This window comes from Manacus vitellinus, unplaced genomic scaffold, assembly GCF_001715985.3.
Source record: "Manacus vitellinus isolate BGI_N305 unplaced genomic scaffold, ASM171598v3 scaffold_0_pilon, whole genome shotgun sequence".
Lineage (NCBI taxonomy): Eukaryota > Metazoa > Chordata > Aves > Passeriformes > Pipridae > Manacus > Manacus vitellinus.
The window spans coordinates 5979378-6002902 of NW_021938789.1; the positions used below are offsets into that span (position 1 = coordinate 5979378).

General features: G+C 38.3%; 1 protein-coding gene across 2 annotated transcripts in view; it reads right to left on the reverse strand.

Annotated features, from left to right (window-relative positions):
- Positions 1-23282, reverse strand: part of KIAA0232 (KIAA0232 ortholog) — a 57396-nt gene extending 34114 nt beyond the window's left edge. Inside the window, exons 1-2 of one of the 2 annotated variants that reach the window (XM_018089070.2) lie at positions 23106-23282; positions 13023-13064 (exon numbers count right to left, since the gene is read on the reverse strand). In XM_018089070.2, the coding sequence (XP_017944559.1) occupies positions 13023-13064; positions 23106-23174 (111 nt within the window). In that variant the 5' untranslated portion in view covers positions 23175-23282. Of the gene's footprint in view, positions 1-12560; positions 13067-23105 lie in introns of those variants that run through there. The other variant, XM_018089064.2, reaches the window with a different exon arrangement.
- Between the last annotated feature and the right edge of the window lie 243 nt (positions 23283-23525).

Genomic DNA, 23525 nt, shown 5'->3' on the forward strand with positions numbered 1-23525 from the left:
GCGTCTTACAATGGATGCTGATCTAAATCATCTTCTTCAGAGAGACCCACAAACACCTGATGCTTTTCAGCCTACCTGTTTCAACTCTTTCAACATATCTGCTACTGCTTCTAAAGAAATCCAGGCTAAGGCCCACTCTCATTTAAAAGAACTTCCAATTCCCCATGGTTTCAAAACAAAGTAAAAACATGTTGTCAGTGAAACTAATTGAAAAAACAAGTCGAAACTGATTGTCTCTGTGCAATCAAGGAAAAAGATGGGAAAAAAAGGGGCAGAGAGAGACCAATCACCTTCAGAATCAGCCACTGAAGGGCTCTCGTTCGTGACTTCACGTGACTGAGTCCTCCAGGAAGGAGTAGAGCAATTTGCTGAATTTACTTCTTAAAGTCTTATCTGAGCACCAAAACTGGAGAATTGCACTTGGTGCTGAAAGAACAAAAAGCTAACAGTCACTCTGTTTTTCCTTATACTTGTGCAAGGTGCCAGTGATTCATTTAAAACAAGAAATTTGAATAGTCGACTGTTCTGTTATTAGAAGGACTAACAAAGAGGAATGATAGAAAAAATAAGAAAAAAATTATCAGAAAATAGGTTCAAAAGACTCTCTGCACATCTACACTTCACTTTTAAAAAATAAATTTATATAAGTCTTTTCCAAAATTGTAATTTATGTATTTCTTTATAGACCATGAGGCTGTAGAGCACTCTAACTCTTTCCAATATTCATGTGAAAGCAAACAAACTGATGAGAACCACCTATCCCCCACCAGCTCCCAAAGCCTGTCCTGCTTATCCAAATGGACCCATTTGGAATATGCTACTCAAAATGGAAATCCAGGCAAACCAGCAAATGTGTGCAAGCAATTTATTCTGGTTTTAAGCGGAAAGTTCATTAAGACAACATCTACAGCAGGAAAACATACTCAAAATGCTATATATTAAAGTACTTTGTTTTCTCTATGCCAAGAAAGCTTTCCTTTGTACTGGTACATTACAGATCCCCTCTGCAGAGCAGCTTTACCAGCTGTCTGTCAGCAAAGCAGCAAGAACTTTCATGCTTACAGAAATTTATGTCATACACCCTAGAGAGTGAGTTTGTAGAATTGAGACACAGAGTGAAACTCTGCTTTCATGATGACTAAATTGACCAAAGGAAAAAAAAAAAAAAGACTGACAATCCGGTAGTTTCAAGTGGTTGAAATTAGCCTCTTGACTTTTCTCCCTTCTTTTTTTTCCCATCTCTTTGTCTCCAGTGGTCAGGAGCCCATCAGTAGGTTTACCCTTAAGACTGGTAAGTATTAAGCCCATGACAAACAGGTAAGAAAGCAGTTTGACAAAACATTCTGTATGCATGAAAGCAAGTAAACCAGTTCCTCCACGTGGAAAGAATCACTACAGGATTCTGCCCTCTTCACCTACTAGATACCTTCATTTGCCTTGTTTCCTAACAGAACTAGAGACCATAAGATAATGCTCATTTTAATGCAAGAGCTCCACCATAACTTTGAATTTTCGCAACTCTGTTCAGTGGTCACTGAACATTTCACAAAAGCAATGCTACTCCAAACTTACAGATTTAAAGAGTGTGCATACACACAAAAGAAAACCTAAAATTTGGCTTATAAAATTCTAATATTTAAACCAGACAACCACTACCTTAATTTTTAGGGGATGACCACCCAATTAAATAAATATCAACTAAAAGCCAATGCCACCTGGACACTGAAAAAAAACCAAGTTTTTGAGTGTTTAATTCAACCCTGAATTAAGATACAGGCACTAATTTTAGAAAGAGATTTTGAAACTGTTTATCCTATTCAACTATGCAAAAGCAGCAATTCTACCACTTTCCTCTACATTGCCAAGAAACTGGAGAAGCAAAAGAAAAGCAAGTTTGGTAGTGATTCTTCTTTCATTTGCTGTAATAAGAAATATCTACCTTCTGTAGGAAAAAATGTGCTCTCTGGCAATAAGACTGACATAAAATCATTATGCAGCTCATATTCTATATAAATGGCAAATCAGCTCATAGTTCACATAAATGGCAACATTAGAAAGGGAAACATAACCCCTATTTTTAAAAAAAGAAGAAAAGGAAGACTCTCTGAACTACAGGCCAGGCAGTCGCACCCCTGTGTCTGGCGAGATCATGGAGCAGATCCTCCTGGAAACCGTATTAAGGCACCTGGGAAATAAGGAGGTGACTGGTGACAGCCAACATGCCTGACAAATTTGGTGGCCTTCTACAACAGGGTAAAAACATTGATGGGTAAGGGAAGAACAAATGGCATCATCTACCTGGACTTGTACAATGCTTGTGACACTTTCCCACACGACATCTTTGTCTCTAAACTGGAAAGACATGGATTTGACAGAAGGACCACTCAGTGGAAAAGGAACTGGCTGGACGGTCACACTCAAAGAGCTGCAGTCAATGGCTTGATGTCCAAGGGGAGAACAGTGACAGATGCCATTGCCCTGGGTCTGTATTGGTACCAGTGCTGTTTAACATCTTCGTTGGCAACATGGACAGTGGCATTGAGTACTCCCTCAGCAAGTCTGCCAAGAACACCAAGCTGTGTGGTGTGGTCAGCATGCTGGAGAGAAGGGATGCCATCATCCAGAGGGACCTTGACAGGCCTGGGAGATGAGCCTGTGCAAATTTGCAAACCTCATGAAGGTCAACAAGGCCAAGTGCAAGGTGCTGCACCAGGTTGGGGCAATTCCAAACAGAAACACAGGCTGGGCAGAGAACGGATTTGGAGCAGCCCCAAGAAGAAGGACTCAGGGACGTTGCTTGACGAGAGGCTCAGCATGAGCCAGCAATGTGCTCTCACAGCACAGAAAGCCAGCTGTGTCCTGGGCTGCATCAAAAGCAGTGTGGCCAGCAGGTCCAGGGAGGTGATTCTGCCCCTTGCACCACTCTCATGAGACTCCACCTGGAGTGCTGTGTCCAGCTCTGGGGCACCCAACACGAGAAGGACATGGACCCACAGAAGTGACTCCACAGGAGGGCCAGAGGAGGGCTAGAAGACAGGCTTTCTTATGAAGACAGGCTGATAGAGTTGGGGTTGTTCAGCCTGGAGAAGACTCTGGAGAGACCTTACAGCACTATCCAGTATCTAAAGGGCCTATAGGAGAGCTGGAGAGGGACTTTTGACAAGGGCATGTAGTGGAAAAGGTTGCACAGAAAAATTGTGGATACTCCATCCCTGGAAGTGTTCAAGCCCAGGTTGGATGGGGCTCTGAGCAACCTGGTCTAGTGGAAGGTGTCCCCACCCATGGTAGGAGGGTTGGAATTAGATGATCTTTAAGGTCCCTTCCAAACCAAACCATTCAATGGTTCCATGACAAAGTATATCCAAAATGGAATAGGTCCTCACTGTGCCTAGGATGTCACAATTGAGAATCTGGGGAAAACTGCAACAGATCACAAGCATATTTCACCTTTAGGATTATTCAACAAGCAGAACATACATTCATAAATACAACATAAATACATTCAGTGATCTCCCCTGAAAAAATGCTTCTGCTAAACTGAGATTCAGGAAGAACTCTCATACATTGCTTAAAGCCACAGGGATGGACACTTTTTTATAAGGAAATTTGCTATAATTATTGCGAAAGGTCTGATGGGCCAGGATCAGCTTAAACATTCCTTACAGGCTGCCTCAGATTGAGACAAAGATAAAGAGAACACATGGACAAGATAGGTCAGAAGAAAACACAAGAAACAGTAGCTCAAATTCAGCTTATATTCCCCCCAAAAATGCAACAAGAGGTTCTGCAGACAACGAGCAGGTTCTTCAGAGAGCAGCACAAGTTTTCTCCATGACAAAAAACATGCTACCACAGAATTGAGAGGACTGGGAAACATTCTTTAATGTCAGATAATTACTCCAAATCTAGGTATTACCAGGGAAAGAATTCATCTTAGACTTTTAGGTCTCTAATTGGGAGGCCTGGAGACACACTAACGCTGCTGATGCTTTTGAGAAAGCACACAGGATCACTCTTGAGGAGAAAAGATGACACAGAAAGAATCGTGCCTTGCAGAATATACCACCTAAGGAGTCCTTCTGCTGTGCCTTTTGCAACAGGATGTGTCTATCTCAGATTGGCCTTTTTAGCCACCAGTGAGCTTGTAACAAACGTGGGTAGAGCCCTCCCCAAATCTTCGTTTGCGAAGCCCAGCCATGATGTCCAGCCAGTACAACCACCTCTTTCCCAGTTGCTGCAACTGGAACTTTACCATCCTTTGCAGCTGGACTGTAACAGACCAGCTGATACTGTATCAGATCACATCATGAACCACTGCGACCTCAAGGTCATCACGGTATTTGGGACTGATGGCAGGCAGGGAAGACCTCCACCTATCAAAATTCATCAACCTAAGTCTAAAATCCTGTAATCCCAGTTTCCGCCAATTAAAAACCCTTGCTTATAATCCTACCAACTTGAAAGGGCAGTCTATGTGATATTCACTAATTAGAAGTAACTCTAGGTTAAAACTAAGCAGAAGAAATTTGTCACACCCACTCACAAGAATGAGAGAACATGCAAATGCTGCATCTGCTGAAATCTTATGTTTGTTGAGCAGGCTGCCTTTAGACTTTTCCCACTAAAGCAGAAAAGAAGCAAATTTAGCAAGGCTATAGCTACAGCTATAAAGACATCATTTTACTTACAGGTCTGACCTACATAGCAGAAAAGACAAAAACTCAAGAGAAACTGCCACTAGAGAGTCAAGGTGTCTGAAAGGGACATGTTTATGGCTGCTCTCTTGGATTTAGAACTAAAGTTGTGTGACACGCATCACAGACCACTGTAATCATCTCATCTCAGAGAATATAGGCAGCATACATCCATGCTTGGAGAAACGTGGCAAGTGAACTGTCACAATGGTCTATACACCAAGAACACTAAGGAGGTTCTCAGCTCACCCCAAAATCCCAAACAGTACAATTGTATCAGCACAGAGATGGCTGCAAATAAACCCTGACTGTTGGGAGGACTCACCAGCCTGGCAACTGAGCTTGTATTTCTGCTTTGCACTATGTAAGCCTTTGTGAGAATACATCAGGAGTCATAGTTTAACAATAAAGGAAGGAACAGTTCAACATGATCACTCCCACCAATACAAACACAGAAGAGAGCTTGAAAATAAAGTTTCTCAGATAACCACAGTCCTTGAGAACAAATGCTTCTCTTCTGCACTGACAAATAAGCTGAAGTTGACTACCCTGAAACCTGTACAGTCCGTGCAAATACAATGCCCCTGAGAGCCTACTGCTCAGCTCCAATCCCTGCCACAATTCCCACCCACAAAACAGGATAAGAATACAAATGCATAGCCTATGACACTCCAAATCTGTCTCTGACCTATCTGTCAATCACCAGAGAAATACAGAACAGATCAGTTATCACATAATTAACCAGTCAAATGCCAACTAAAAATTAACAAGTAAGTTTTCTGAGGAACGTGCTTTTATAGTAAAGCCCTTTCAGTCATTCTCCTCTGCTTAACTGATGAGGAATACACATCCAATCAATTTTTCTCACTAAATTAATACTGCACACAAAAAAAATTACTTCTCAGAGTTTTAATTACATAGTCCCCAGTTAGAGTACCTCCTTCCTGGAAAGGGATGGAGGGCAGGACCACAGCTAAGCTTTCCTCTATAAACTTTTTAGCTGCCTGAGCTTTCAGAAAATAGTTTAGCTTTTGTATCAATAAACAGTAACACAAACTAAAGTGAAAACACTTTGCATTCAAGACATTTACTGCTACATGTTGCTGGTGAACTTTGGAATTTACTGAGACGTGTGTGCAGCAGTCACACAGCACTTCCCTGCTGTAACTGAACTCACTCTGCACACTGTAATGCTTTAAGAAAATTTGTGTTTGAATGACCTAAAGCTATTTCTTCAGGATGATAAAAGATCAGGTGTAATTATACTAGAAGCAGCACTGTCAATTTTTTCTTACATAGGCATACCAGCCAGACTGACATTTAATAACGAGGTTAGTGTAGTACAGAGGAACGAATCCTCATTTCACCTCCTATCTTTAGGTTATGGATGCACACAAAACCCCACACCCTCTTCCCCCAAAAATATACATGTGTAAAACTGATATCTTTTACTAGCATTTAAATCCAGACATTAGGTCCCTCTACTGGGTTAATATGGGATAACAGGAGAACAAACATCCCACACTTGACTGGATCTGGGAACCTCCAAGTGCATCACAAGTATGGTCACCAAAGTGTCCTGTGTCATCAGCACATGCCAGCCAAATGCAGAACAAAAGCTGGCAATGATATCCTCATCCCAGCTCAGAGGGATGGGCCAAAAGAATTTACGGAGATAAAACCACAGGGTAAAGCCCTAAAATGTATCATGCACGGGCTGAGGTCTCTCTTCCACTGCTCTATTATTCTCTTAATATAAGAAAGAAAACTACACTTTGGACTATAAATATTTAAGTACTAATGATGAAAAAGCAAGAATAAAAACTGTGACCAGAGTCAGCAGAAGAGTAGCTATGATTCTGAAGACTTTTTATGCCTTCATGTAAAAGATTACCTGAATGGAACTACTTTGAATCAGTCTGCAAATAATTAGTCTTTCAGAATAAAAGCCTCCCTGTTAAAAACTGAAAAATCAAAAGCAAAAATCTCATCCTGGTCACAAAAGAACACGGTTTGCAGTACAACAGCTACTTAATTCAGAGTTAAGAAAATACTACCTTTTTTAATTTTTTTTTTTTTTTTTTTTTTAGGATTTTTATTTTTGAGGGTCAGAAAAAAAAGTGAACTTCCAAAAATGAGTTGAAAGAAGTAGATCAAAAGCAACAGAAGACACTTGATATGGAAAGTATGCATAACAAATGCATTTAGACCTTCCTGCTGCATGACCAAAGGCTTACAAACAAAGCCTTTATCTCACAAAGTGTCTAGCTTTTGGGTTTGGTTTTGTTTTTTTTTTTTTAAATAAAGGCTCTATCCCTTCAAAAGGGAGAAGAATCTACAGGCACATGTCAACATGTCTAAACCATAAATTTGTTATAGTCAAGATCAGCTAGGCTTACAAATAGTTTATGAAAGATACAACACAGAACACTGATTTTAATACTGTACAAATAAAATTCAATTAAATAATGTTTCACACAATATATTTTAAGGCAATGCCTTCTGCTTCACACAGATTATATTAACTTAATGTAATATTTACTGTATCACAAAACTGGTTTGAGAACACATGCATCTACAAATATACTTTTAATTAGCATTTAAACAATAATCAGAAATCTTCCACTAGGAAAGTAAGAGTAAGGTATTCTGATTAAAAATCAATCTAGTGTGAAGTCAAAAGGCTGTCTCACAATGTTGAGATGTCCACAAACAGCAATACTGTGGGTCCCCGAAAGATAAAAATTTGTCAGTAATTTCATGATTTTTTTCCTTAATTTATCCTTTATTCCAAAGTAAGAAAATTCAGTCATAAAACGAAAATATGAAAGCATATATACTTAACAGAAACATCATGCACTTTACTTACATTAAACAGTCTGTAAATACATATTAATTTTATGAGGTTTTTTCTTAATGGACCAAAAGCAACTAAAAGGTCATCTACCTCAGAACAAAATACCAGTGCTTTGTAAGCATTTTGGGCAGACACCATTGATAGGCCTCAAATCATATAAAACAAACAAAAAGCCCTAGCACACCTAAATAATGAATGTTATATAACATGGCTCAACAGATTTCTTTAGTAAATTCTACCATGTAGACATCAAATATATGTGTAAATCAATTTGAGAATCATGTTCTCTAGAAATTTTGTAAGCAAGCACATATTCGTTTATAGTAAAAAAAAGGGCAAAACTATGACTAAAGTCCTTACTTGTCTTCTGATATGACAAACCTAAACTAACTAGCCACAAAATGTCCCAAACTATTACTATGAACTGTATCACAAAAATCAAGGAAAATATGCAAACCCAATTCATACTGGTTTTGTATACTCTAATCCACCTGTCAACACTGAGGAAAAAAAAAAATCTCAAAGAGCCTCCTCCTTCTGCCTTCTTAAACCCTCCCACCAGCAATATCATTGCTGCTAACAAAAAGCAGGAGTGAAAAAAAAAAGGAAGAAAGGGTACACACTAAGAATGAAGGACTCTTTAAGAATTTTCACATTGTAAGCTTTTAGACTCATTCCCAAAAGTAGCAAGTCTGGCTTGAATAAGAATTGTGCTCTAAATGCCAAGGATGACTAAGTTACCTTCAGTCCTTGAGTATTTAAAAACAAAGCAAAACAAAAACCCCAACAAACATTAAAAGTATGTGTATTTAGAGGAAGTTACAGTAATTCTTCATAGGTATGTAGAACATATGTATAACCATAGCAGACCTGAAGATCTTGGTACCATAGTGCAATTTACCATTAACAAGTTTCTTTCCTTGAAAGCTCTCTAGTCCTTTGAGACACAGCTGGGCAAAACATACTTGCTTGTAAATTTTCCCAATATATTAATAAATATTACAGTTTAAGCCAATGAATCAGAATAGAAATTGCAAACCTTCCAGTAAGATTTGGTTGCAGTGAACTAGGGGTTTACTTTCATTTATGTTTCCTGTACTTGCAAAAACTCTCTGGAAATTTGTGACTTACTGATCTAACATTTTGTGATACTGAGCCTGAATCCATGTAATGATACCCAACACAGATATTTCTAATTGGGCTAGGCATGGAATTAACACTACTAATAAAACCAAACAAAACACAAGCAAAACCCAAAACCAAACCAAAACAAAAAAAACAACAAAAAACCCAAACCAAAACAAAAAACCCAACAAAACAAAAACAACAAGAAAAAACCCCACAACTCCAAAAAAACCCCAGACGCGCACACATACAAAAAAAAAAGGGGGGGGAGAAAAAACCCCATACAACACAACCTCCCCCTCCTTCCTTAATCTTATCTTCTATCCACACATCAAACTAGCACACTGTCCAGAGACAGATAATACTGGAGGAAGCCACAGAAGTCTGCATCAGAATCAAGACCAAAACCCACATATTAAATATTACTAACAAACCAGAAAGGAACACCCTGCTTATTCTCAAAAATAACCCTGAAGACCTAGTTAATCAAGACTCCCATATTCTTTTGAAATTCTTACTTTAAATGTAAACAGAAGTGACTCATGGCACAACACTGATATCTTAAAAGCCTGGGTATGCCTAGTAAGGCTGGGACTTGTTTTTTCACTTATTTTTTTTATATTAAATCTTTTTGTACTTACCTGACAGAACCTCAGTTCAGGACTTCAGAGTTCCATTTGTCTGCTACCAGAACACTACAAAAAAAGCACTGAAGGAGGCTCCCTGAAGCAACTAACATAGTGCTAATGATGTCATCAACATTCTGAGGTGGAAAGATTGTAACGACCATCTTAACTTGAGTTTTCAACATTTCTAATGAAGATGACAGTATCCATAAGACTTCCTAAATCTGCCCTCTTCACCACTAGCACCCCCAAAAAAAGCAAATTGCAATGGATTGCTCATAGCCCATTGTGAGAATACACATTCCTTCTAACCTGCTCAAAATAGAAGTCATTGCTGTACTTTGGGGAAAAAGGGATGGCTACTCACTCCCTACAAAAAGAGAGTTCTAAAAGCAAAGATTCACAGAATCACAGAACAGCCCAGGCTGGAAGGGACCTCAAAAAATCATCTGGTCTACCCTTTCAAGGGAAAGAGCCTACACAAGACTATCCAGCACACTGTCCTACTGCATCTCAAAAACCTCCAGCAATGGGGACTCTACCATGTTCCTGAGGAAGTTGTTCCAGTGAATGATTGTTCTCACTATAAAAGAAACAACAAAAAAAACCATTTTCATATCAAGATGAAACTGCACCCACTGCAACCTATACCCATTTTTCCCTTGTCTTCTCCATGTGACTCCATGTGAAGAGAGTGCCTCTTTGTAGCTGTCCTCTAAGCTGGAGAGAAATCATTGCAATAAGCACACTATTGAAAACAGTTCTTTCCCTGGAAATTCTTTCTAAAGAATTAAAGGAATTGTATGGGAGAAAAAAAATCCTGAGATGCCAAGAACCAAATTTATGATGAGCAACTCTAAATACTTTACTCCTAAATTATTTCTAGTTTAGGTATTAAACTGCTGCTCTATTCCCTGATTTCTATTTGTAAACAACACTAGTATTTGTTTTTCCCCTTTGTCCTAAAATTGTACTCATCATCAAAATTGGATTGAAATTGCTTAGATGTAAACATGTTTTACAGTATAAATTTTCTTGTTTCTGAATGACTTAAATAAACCAAAACTAATTTTAAAATGTCAGATCATACAAAGAACCAGTAGGAAATAAGTAAAATAAAAATAAATTTAAAAATAAATAATAAAATAAGTAACAGAAGAACAGTGTGTTTTAAGATTCCTCAGTTTTCTCTATAAGATATTTGTACTTGCAGGCTTTAAACACAAAGCTGTTTGAGAAAGCAATTAGGTAGCAGTATGTCTCACAACAGATGCATCCAATCATTACTGCAGAATATCATCCCAAAACTAAAATGATATTAGGTCTCAAAACTTAGAAAATAGTAACTTGAAGTAGGGTGAACAAATGCAGTAAAACTATGTTATAAACAGGATCAAATTGGAGAAGATGGAAAAGAAACTACCAGGTTCAAAGCTCGATGTTGTTCAGAAGATATCCAGTACACGGGTACCACAGCACCCACTCAGAAACACGGGTTTTGGCTACCCTGCCAGCATGTGGTATTCTTCTCCCTTTGGCTCATTAAGTTCAGATAACCAACTTGGAAAAAGAACAGACACATTCCTTAAAGCTCTGTTATCAAACCCACAAAGGATCCAGTTAAGGTATCGAAATGAGAAATAAACAGAATGAGGTTCTCATAGTACAGTTACCCTGCTTCTTGCAAAGCCTGATAAAAAGAAAACTAATTTTGGCACTTCAGTAATTTGAAATTATCTCAGTAGCAACTTCACAGTTATGACTGTGGTCCAAAATGGACTGAAAAGAAACACGTCTTCATTTTTCCCCAAGGCCACAGGGCTATCTGTAAAGCTCCTCAAGTTCTGATGCGGTTTCACTTGGTTTCTTTTTTTCTGTCCTCATCCCACACACTCCTTTCAAACAGATTTTGTAACCTTTTTCTGTGACCTTCTAAAATACAGCTATTCATGTCTGACCAAGACCTAAATGTTAAGGTACATTCTAAAAAGTGCTTGCACTGTTTTGTTTTTTTTTCACATTATTATTATTAATCATGGGGTTGTTCCAGGTGACATCCACTGCTGCCAGATAAACTTCTGAACCAAAAAAACTTTTACACATAAAGTTTTCTGGTTTGCACAATGGAGGCATGAAGGCTTTTATGCACAGTAATGGTTGCTAAGAGTTCAAAAACCGGCAGTATGAAGCTTTTTCTGCTTCACTTACATTTACATCTATTTCATAATACCCTGCCCTACTTTTGCTGGATTTTTAAAAAGATAAACTAAAAGACAATGAAAGTTCTGAAGCAGTTTGGTAGCAATGCATGAGGTATAACCAAAACAACAGCAACAAAAAAGAACTAATATTTAAGCCACCTAATAACAGGTATTTGCTTTCCCTCCTTCCCACTGTCATCACAGCCACCTTCTAAGACAAAGCCTATGAGAACAGCATCATCATCCCTTCTTAAAAACACCATAATTTCCCTGAGCCCTGTGTCTACAAAACTCCACTATTAAAAGTATTTGAAACAGGTTCATGATCTGGAGAAATTAAAATACATTTAAAAAAAAAAAAAGAGAGAAATAAAAAAAAGTGGTGAAATCGGGACTGAAGAGTATGTTGTAGGGTCATACAAAATCCACAGCAATAAATGTAGAAGGAAGCACTGTGAGCTGTGCCCATCTGATACACAGCTTTACTTTCCTCTGCCCTTTCTGAATTACAGAACAACTCTCTTGCATGCCTTTTATCAGCATTAACATGATTTAGAAGAGATGAATAATGCATGTACAATAATGTATTTTAAATACCTGAATACTAAAAAAAAGTGATTTTTTTTTTTAATTCTTTACTGAAAATAGCACAAGATGAAATCCAAGAGAAGTGATGAGGGGCGGGTCTACCAACTACTGTGGAGCAGGGCAATTTGACACACACTTCACGAGAATTACATTAGTTTACTGATGTTCCAATATTAAATTAACCTTATAATCACGAGCAGTGAAGGTCTTCCTTTACGATACAGAACATTCCAGTGTTAATAATTCTGGTATAAATTGTAACAATGTGAAAACTCTGTTCCATGTAATTGCTCATACAGCAACCTTACTACCTTAATCTCAGTTCACCCATCGAGTTTGACTCCCCCCTTCCACCCACACACTTAAAGACAACCACCCCCCCATCTGAGGCATACCAAGGGATAATACACAAAACATAACTGATACAAAAACTCACTTTCACTGGACAACATCTAAAATATGTAAATACCTGTTCCTGCAGGTCGTAGTCATAGCTATCATGCAGCAGAAGACTGAGGACATACCGAGTATAAATCATGGCATCAATGCCACACTTCTCTAGCTCTTGTCCCAGCCAGGTCTGCACTGGACCCAAAGCATGTAGCAGAGACATTTCAGAAACAGATACAGGGCCTGGATAAGAGCTTGAGGAGCTTTCAGATGGCAAACCATCCACAACAACTGTACAGATAGGGCGCATGAATCTAGGTGGTTGGCATCCTTATAACGTGAAGCATTTTCTGCAGTTGATTTTCCGACGATATCTGGAGGTGATTTTCACTCCAGTAAATAGGAGAGAGGCTTGACTTCTAGGACAATCATTTATATTTCCTGGCAGTTAGCCGTCTAGGGACGAACATCACTCTTCAGGCATGACCAGTGAATAAACTAAATCCTAATAGCAAACACATATGTAGATGTGTTTTTCTACCTTAATTTCACATTGAGGCCAGATGCAAGTCCCCAGCAGGACCTATAAAGAGGAAAAAATGATAAGTTGTGATAATATGTATCCATACATGAATAATATTAAACAGTGAAAAAAACCACCCGAAGTAGAAAGCAGTCATTCACATACTGCTTACTCCAAATATAAAATACATCTATTCAGAGTCATTTTGAAGAGTGACAGGTATTATTTCAAGTTTAAAAGTGACTTCTAGAAAACGTACTTTCTAATGCAGGTAGAGAGACTCTTTCATCAAAGACTTCACAACTAATCTGCTGATTGAAATATATGTTTGACCCAGCTTTATGGGAAAGTTGAGATTTTATCACTTTATCAGCTGAAAAACCCACTTTGATTAAAAAAAATAAATCTATGTAAGTTTGAATAAAGAGTGCCTGCATATTTTGCATCACTAGAAGACAATGTAATCCTACTGTTTTGCAGTGATTCTCACTTCCAGAATAGAAAAAAGTGTCATGCTTATAAAACACTGAATTTATGAAATTCATCTGGCCAGGAGTTTCATAAATCCTACCACTAAATACCTTCAGGTTTAGGTTTTTTGGTGGTTTATTTTTGTGGGTTTTTTTTTTAGTTTTGATTATTTGCCTTGATTCAGGGCACCAAAACATTTTATCATCCAAAATCTGTCCTTATAAAAACATAAATCCCTGGAATAACTTTAAAAATTTGAGCAGAACATAATTTACCCATGCCAGAATTAACACTCTTTACACAAAGCATACACCTGTCTTACCTGAGAGCTTACACTCTATACCATATCCTAAAATAGACAAACTAAGACTTACACCACCCACAGTCCCAAATTAATCTCGATAAGTAAGGGGCAGAAGGTGCAAGCACCACACACGTCAGCACATTCTGCTCTCTAACGCAGAAGACAACAGTCCAAAAAAGGCATTTCTGGATTGGTCTGCACATCAACCACATGCCAATCTGGCATTTGTGTAGGCCTTCTCTCTCCTCTCCAGCTTCGCTCAGCAAGAGAAAACAAGGCTCAAATCCTAGCAGGAAATATCCCTCCTCCAAAAGGAAAGAAAAAAGACTGATGTATCTAAGCAAAATCTACTATTTTGTTTCAACCCCACTGCAAGATAATCAACACACTCAAAGCAGACATCACCTAATATAACCATATAAACTACATACTGTGGGAAACATTTCATGTGAACAGCATGTGTTTCGTGGCAAAAGAAAATTGAAAGTTGATAAATGTCGACACAACAGAAGATGGTAGTTTTTAGGAGCTGACTTTGCACCACCAGCCAGGTACAACTGTATATTCCAGATCTTTACTGAGTGAATTGCAACATCACCAAAAAGAAATCCATTAGGATCAGTTGCTACAGAGTTCACAAACCCCTACACTCTGCTGAAGTGACCTTTCTTCTCTGGTGGCAGTGTGTACTTTGAGAAAGGGTATTCAATCTTTGTCAGCAACGTGTCTGCATTAGTCACAATCTCGTAAGCAAGCGCAAATAACAGTAAATAGAAACACCCTGCAAGGTCCAGGAGGCTACTGCTTCACCACAAAATTAAAGAACAGAAAGTATGAGAAAAGTCTAACATTGTGACCAAGATGGTCCAAATCCAAAACCCACAAGTCCAAACTCTTAAGAAGTCCTTACTATATTAACCGTTGAAGGACAGCATTCCACTCTAAGACCTTTTTTGTCCTCTGAGCTCTCCACATCACAGCACATCATGAACACTCTCCCTGAGTCAATGTCACAGTCAGAGTCAGCCCCCCAAGCCCTGCATTTCATACATATGGGAAAACTGACACATTTCATTTGTCTTTTTGAGACATCAAGCAGAACTACCTTAATGTTCAAGAAATCAACAACTTTCTGCCACAAAGTTCCACTGGAAAAGTGAATTATGAAAGGACAGGGAAGAAAATCCAATTAAAAAAAAAGTGAGAAAGTGACTGAATAAGAAATTAGTTTGTTCTAATTCAGCAGGTCTCCCTGGTCTACTGGGGACTGGTAGAAAAAGGGAAGAGCATCTTCAGTCACAGGCTGGCTGAGCTGGAGAAGACGGCTTTAAACTGAAGTTGCTCAATCCATCCCACTGCTACCAGTTTGATGCCAGAGCCAGCAAGAGATGCTCAGAGTCTGGAGACAGATCATAGGTCAGCAGGAGAGCATCTGAAGAACGCACAAAGGAATTCCTGCCACTCCAGCCACTAAGTTGGCTTCATTGGGAGCCCAACCTAAATGCCTCTATTGCACAGGCAATGAAAAAGAAGTTAGAGAGACGTTCACATGCATGCAGGGCTGTCATCTTCCCACCATCACTAAGATGTGGTGGGACAACTCCTATGACTGGAGTGTTGGAATGGAAGGATACAGGGTCTTTAGGAAGGACAGGCAGGGGAGACAAGGAGGGGATGTTACCCTCTATGTCAGTGATTCACTGCAGTGCACAGCACCAACTAAGGCTATGGGTCAGGACTAAAGGGAGGGCAGGGACAGGTGATATTACAGCAGGGTCTGCTACATGCCACCCAACCAGGAAGATGGAGTGCATGAGGCCCTCTATAGACAGACAGGAACAGTCTCCTGTTCACAAGCCCTGGTCCTCATGGGGGACTTCAACCACCCCAAAATCTGTTAGGGGGACAATACAGTAGGGTATAAGCAATCCAGGACCAAGAGGTCCCTGGAAGGTGATAATAACTTCCTTTCCTGAGCTATACAGGAGCCAACAAGGACAGATGCTATGCTGGGTCTTGCTCTCCCCAAAAAGCAGGGGCTCATGGGGAACATGAAGTTCAAGGGCAGCCTGGACTGCAGTGACCATGAAACAGTGGAGTTCAAGATCCTTGGGGTAGCAAGGAGGGAGCACAGCAAGGTCATTACCATGGAATTAAGGAGAGCAGAGTTTGGCTTCTTCAGGGATCTGCTTGGTAGAATCCCTGGAGGAAAGAGGGGCCCAAGAAAACTCCTTAATACTCAAGGATCACCTCCTCCAAGTTCAGGAGCAACACATGCCTACCAAAGGAAGTCAGGGAAAAACACCAGGCACCTGTTTGGATGAACAAGAAGCTGTTGGACAAACACAAACAGAAAAAGGAAGCCTACAGAGGGTGGAAACAAGGACAGGTAGCTTGGGAGGAATACAGAGAAATTGTCCAAGCAGCCAGGAATTTTCCAAGCAGTTAGGAAAGCTAAAGCCCTGACAGAATTAAATCTGACCACAAACATCAAGGGCAACAAGAAAAGTTTCTATAGGTACATCAGTGATAAAAGGGACCTTCTCTGGAAGGAAATGGGAAACCTGGTTACCCAGGATGTGGAGAAGGTTGAAGTATTCAATGATTTTTTTGTCTTGCCCTGCACCAGCAAGTGCTCCAGACACACTGCCCCGGGCAAAGGAGGGAAAGGCGGGGACTGGGAGAATGAAGAACCATCTACTGCAAGAAAAGGTCAGGTTTGAGACTACTTAAGGAACCTAAAGGTGCAAGAGTCAATAAGACGTGATGACGTACATCCACAGGTCCTGAGGGAACTTAAAGGGGGCTTGTAACAAAACTGGGGACAGACTTTTTATGAGGGTCTCTAGTGACAGGGTTTTAAACTGAAAACTGGTGGATTTAGACTGGACACAAGGAAGACATTTTCAACAATGAAGGTGGTGAGACACTGAACAACTTGGCCAGAGAAGCTGCAGATAATCTATTTCAACTATTCAAGGTCAGGCTGGGCAGGGCTTTGTGCAACCTCATCTAGTGAAAGATGTCCCTGCCCACAGAAGCGAGAATTGATGATCTTTAAGGATTCCTTTCAACCCAAACCATTCTGATGCTACAATATTGCAAAGCTTCTGGATACTACAATCACTTCAATCAAAACTCTGACACATTGTTTAGCTCTTTAACACCTAGTAAGGACTGAGTTTATGCTTCAGCTTTTCAGTGAATGAGATGATAATGTGGCCTCTCTTTTCTATCTTAACACCTATTTATGTGAGCCATTTGAGAAACTCAGTTGTTGAGATCTAAGTTAACAAAATCTGATTGACTTCAGTTAAAGTGTGTCTTGCTTTTATTAGAAGGAAGAGAGGGAAGAGACACCAACAGAGAGACAGGTTATAAGAGGAATTAAGAAATTAGACAACAAAATTTTTAGAATGTTCAAATATTATAGTCCAGCTTTTTTAAATATCATATTCAATCACCTATTTTAACATTCATTTACAAAATATATACATGATATAAAACCTGAAAATCTAAACAAATTTCCTAAATAATATTTGAGTGTTCTCATTTTACATCTGTCAAGTACTTTGTTTTAGAGAAAGCCTTAAACATTTCCATTCTGTTTTATAATTAACGAAATTTTATACAAACTGAGTATTTTCCCATGCCAGTACTAGAGAGAGACTTTTCATATCAACTTAATATAAGTCACTCAAGGAGCAAACATTTCTACTGATAGATGTGAAGCTTGATTTTAGAGATAACATTTTCTGACAAATGAGTTATTATCCCTTTTAAATCTTTTTCACTGTCTCACTATAAATAACTTTCTCCATCCCAAACAATGGCCAGGGCTAATCTGAACAGGGGGAGCACTTTACAGCCTAAAAAATTAGTGCAAGGTTAGTTATTTTAACTCCTAAGTTAGAGAGAATTCTTAATTTCCAGCTATAAAATATGATAGAGGGACATGCCTTATAATGAGAATCACCAAATAAAAATGTACACATTTCTATCAAAAGTTTGCGAAAACTACTTTTTATTTACAAGCACAAAGTAAAAAGTACATTATTATATCAAAATAATTTTTACTATATTTTTTCCTCTTAAGTAACCTTCAGTTTTTGCAATACTAATCAATGACCTTACAAGGTCACAGCAGATAAACTGTCAACAGCTTAACCACTAGAGGCACAAGAGCCAATTTATGAAGTGTCTTGTAAAGGAATGAGAATACAATATTGTGTAAACACTTGGATTTTTCAACTTAGATTATCTTAGAATAGATGTATTTCTCAAAATTCTATTCAGTGTGATAGTCACTAAACATTCTTTTGATCTTCAACAGACAGCAGAAGACAACAACAAAGCTTTAGTCTCCTGAGATCTAGGTACAGTAAAACAGCAATTTTAAATAACCTACAGCAAGCAACAGAAAGGAGGATCAATGGCACAGAAACTGAAGCTGGAACACTCCAGGTTTGTCCTCTACAACAGACTTGCTCTTGCATGGTAAATAACCTTTCATGAAGACTAAATAATCCTAGTCTTCATCCTAAATAAAATGAAATAGGGGTATTGTCATAGCAAATGCATAGAATGGGGTTTTTAAAAAAAAATGTCTTGGTACCACAATAATTAGAGCAACACAAACAGCTTCTTGTAACAGTTGTGTCTGTGGAACACAGCATGGCAGTGTAAAATCACAGAGATTACCAAGGAGCACAGTAGAAGGAAGGTGCAAGGAAATCACTCTTCAATGAAGCTTGATACAAGCACACCAAGAAAGTGCTGGGTATGGAACTATCCATATCAGACTATCAACAGAAAGATTGACTAAAAGCTGATGCCAAGCAAGTTAATTCCATATCTTGAACAGCTTTTTATCTCCATATTCCCTTTCATTAAAAAAAAAAAAAAAGTTATTTTAAGGTGTTTAAAAGTAACTTCTTTCCCCCCCCCAATTATTTCTAATCTTAGAAAACAGTAGCCAAATTCAAACCACAAAATCCACTGAATTAATCTAAGGTAACCTCATCTGTATTTTATCAGCATCAAGAGGCCTCTGAAAATTGTGTATCCACACAGCAAGGTCCTAAACAAACATGTTTTGTAAATGAAAAAAGAATTAATGTTTTAACAAACTTTCAAGTTTTCTTAAAGATATACCTACTATCAACTTTTAAAGTAATAGAAAATATTGGAATAAGAGAGTAAAAACTATACCCCTTAAAAATGTCCTTTCAGGTGCACTAAAGGTCCACAGATGATGTCTTGGAGATCATCAAAGGTAACTTAAAAAGGAAGCAAATTGTCTGCAGGCTTAAATTCACTACACTGGGATCCACACTCAGTAGAAAAAAAAAAATCTTACTGGATTACATATTGAAGGAAGTTGAAAACTAATATACTGCTAATTTGCATAATCTGCAAATAATTCTCTGTAGACTCAAACTTACTCTTATACATTTTGATACATTACTACAGAGAAGCTGATCTCTTGGATAATGCTATAGATGGTACCTTTTTCCTTCCTTCCATTCCCTAAAGGGAATCTGTGTTTCCAATGCTTCATTCTGCCTACTGCTACATGTTAACAATTAGACCAAACACATTCTCACACAATAGTCAAGTCGAAACTGCTGTTTTATACAAAGTTTCCTTTATTATTCTCTGAAATATACCAGTATGTTACATAGTTTACAATTAACAGCTCTCATTTCAAAAGTTTTTGACCTCCACTATGGTCTTTGTCTATGTATGACAATTATTCACTGAACAGAGAAAAAAAATTATATACTCTTTTTTTAAATGTGGATGTAAGTGTCCACTTATTTAAATCAGGAAAGTTTTTTCAAAGTAGTATTTTTACCCAGAATGGTTGTAATAAAAGCAAACAATCCTTCCTCTCCCTGACAACTTAAGGTAGGAATAAATATGCAAATCCTAATTAGTATAAACCAAAGTAAAATCTTATCAAGTTTGCCCAACAACATACTAAAATCACATACACACCTCAGTAAATTTCAGTCCCCTTTAGAAGACTGATAATCAAAAGTATGACCACATCACATGATGGCAACGTAAGTCCAAACTGTTCTTCTATATTATGGGAGACTCTGCAATTTTACCATAACTTCTTTTGTTTCTTTCTGTGAAAAAAAATCAACAAATCCTTAACATACAAACCAAGTGGCCACACACTGGGGAAGGCACTGTCAAAGCCCAGAAACAAAGCCTATTTAAAGTCTAGCAAACAATGGAATCTGTGTCCTTAATAAATTTCACATGGCATTTAAAAGACATGTGAATTCAGAAGTAAGAGAAGTTGTTATTTTTTAACCACATTCCTTGATAATCTAAGAAATTTGGCTGTATAGTCTTCAGAGCAAGGACAACTTTTTTATGCACTGGCAAAGTTTGATTTTATTGCACAATAAACAGTGGAGCACGGGCTTCATTCGTGACCAAGGCACTGAAGCACTACTCTAAACCAAGAAAAATATGATAATGTTTATGGCTCTCTCTCCATCTCAGTTCAGACAAGTCCTACCACAAAGCTTCAGGAGCATTGCCCTGCTATGAGAAACACAGATTAAACAGCTGGCAGGAATCAAAGAACTAAAAGTGGTCTAAAGCATAAAAGCAGCTCTGTAAATTTACTTTTAGATATATAGAGAGCCACCTTTTTCAAGAAGCATTACCAAGAAGTGCAAGAGTGATAGAGTCTTATTTGTAATGGATATATGTTTTGTAGTGGACTGATGTCTAACAAGGCTGGGCTTACAGTTCTAGCATAACTTAAGTCAGAGAACCCACAGGGCAGACAGAAACCAGTGTGTGGCTGTTACTGCAGCATTTTTTTTCCTTGCAAATCTGCAAGCTTATTTTCATAACACTTATCCAAATGAAAATCTGAAGCTGTTAATCCTGTATAAAAGCTTAATGGAATTACTCCAAGGATTCAAGAGCTACCATATAAGCCTCAGTTACTGAGGTTAGCAAAGGAAAAAAACAGAGACATAATCAAGATGACACTGGGGGAGTCACCAGCACAGTTCTGAAGGATTCTGCACTGGGACTGCATTACCTGATAAATTCCTGGAAGATGAGATGGATGACACAGTTAGCAAGGTGGCAAAGGGTGACAAAGGACAGCAAGGGATCAGGGATAGTGAGCACAAAGTAACTGAAAAAATGCAGAAGGACCTTTTGAAACTGGATTGGGCAATAAAAAGGCAAACGGGGGAATAACCACCTGATGCTATTAATGCATAAATCAATGTGTTGTGAGCTGACTATTAATCCCAGGATCTATTTCCTAAGTAGTATATTAGATATTTCGTGGCACTATAAGCTCAAACTCAGCAGTAGTTAAAAGAAAAATCACAGAACAAAACTGAAGTCATTTTTGTGTCAGTGGATGAATGTTTTGCATGCATACTGTACAGAACATGCAAACCTGGTCCTGTAATATCAAAGATAACATGTCTCTCCACGGATAGAAACTGACTGTTAAATGTCTGGTCTTTATTAATAAAAAGTACCAATGAGTTAATAAGAGCTACGTACAAAACTTCGCACAACAACTACTAGAATAACTTGTCAAGAGATACTGAAGACTCATAAAAAAAATTAGATGGGCTTCAGTGGAAATTGAATAAGAGAGATCCCTCGAGAGTTTCCAACTAGACAAACCACATCAGGGTCAGGAAATCCCCTGGAATGAAAATAGTGTGAGGCTGAGGGAGTGTTTAGGAGAGGTATCACACACACATGCACTCTCCCTGTTCTTTTTTGTCCCTAACTGCTCCCTTCCAGATGCTGTTGCAGACAAGTGCTGGATTTGTCAAAGCCTTTGTCTGAACCGGTACAGCTGTTCTTATAAAACATTCCTGTTCACCATCATACAAGAACAACACTTCAAAAACCAGTAGCTGGAGGAGTTCAATTAGCTGATCCACTCACAGGGCTGCACATCATTAACATCCACGAACTTTGTTACAAGATGTCAAAACATCAATCCTGTCAGAGAGCAAAACCTGAGCCGTGGGAAACGATTGTTAATGGACTGCAGGATTAGCAGGTGAGACACCTGCACTGAGGGCTCAGTTGTATATCAAAGACCTCAAATTCTCAGTAAACTGTTTATTCTTCACTTTTGCAAAACAAATAAATTATATAAGTTGGATAATGCAAAACTTGTAAGAAAAAATATTAAGACGGAAAGGGGAAAAGCATGACCTAGCAGCAAAACCTACACACACTGTGAAGAACAGTCACAGTATACTATGTCCACTACATCTCAAAATTTCATCACTTCATAGAATTATAAGGTTTGAAAGGGACTTTAAACAGACTCTTTTGGAAGGGATCTTACTAAATATAGCAGACCTGTGAAAAAGCATCTCTGCATAGTGGTCCTATGCATATGAGGTGGTCCTTCAGTACACATGATTTAACTTAAAAAAAAATAATTAATACGCCTAATAGTTGGCAAGTTTCACAGCTCACTCAAGAAACTGTTTCAGGAGGTCAAGACTCAATATTAAAGATGCATTAAAAAAACCCTTTGTTATGCAGCATGTAGCCACCAGTTCTATTTCAATAAACATAATAGAGCTCAGAGCATTTCTGACAAAATAACGCATGACAAATAAACCACAGTGGTAGCACAGTTTGTTGTGCAGTTGTACCAGATTAAGTACTGCACATCTGTAACCTGTAACCCCCCAACCCAAGGAATTTTATCTCAAAGAATTTTGCTAATTAATTTAAGAAGGACTTAAAATTGTTAAAAACACCTTTATTGATCAGATTTAAGAAATGGAAAGATATCTGTCAATTGTCTGAGTCTAGAGGAGTGAAATACTGCTTCACTATTTTCAAATGCCCAACTGCCATTAACAATGGCAACAATGACATTATTTTAGTAAAAATTTATCCAAAAGGTTATCCAGCTACCAGTACAGTCCTAATAATTCTATTCTATTCTTAAAAACCAACAAACATAAACTGACATGAGAAACCTTTTTTCCAGTTTAGTTTGTTACTGTCCATACAAGTGTTTGAACTAAGTTTTACTTTGTTTAAACATGACCACATTTTATTTAAACATGATTACAATTTTTAAATTCTATCTGAAAAAATAAAGTTTAAAAACACAAATCAGTATCTAATAAAATGGAATTTAAGTAAATATTCCTCACATTAAAAATTAACTTAAAACAAATGCTGCACATAACTGACAAAATGTGAAGGAATTACTACTACTGCCAGCACAAATACCAGTTTGCAAAAACCAGAAGTGATGGTTTTTATACCAGCAATAACTAACTTACAAGAGAACTGCAGCAGCATCTTGACAGAGAAACCTGTGTGGCTGACTCAAAGGCGAGTTGGTGTAACATGAACGGCACCGCCGCTGCCACCACGAGAGGACAAGACGTTCTACTGTTTCTCTCATCCTCCCTTCCGTGTTCTCACCCTTTTGTCCTTGTACTTAACACACCCACTGTGTGGTTGCAGGGACAAACTGCATCAGTTTGTTCCAAATGGAAAAAAATTCATTTTTGGTGGACCAGTCTTCAAAAAGCACAAACAGAATTCCACTGTAACAGTAGCCTGGAGACGACAAAGAAATTACTGGTTGCTTCAGTTTTGCTGAGAGAGGCAGGTGTTGCACTGGAACTGGCCTGGCATGGGATGGATCAACCAAGTGTGGAGAACCCAAGGGAAAGAGTGTTACTGAAGAAGGTGAC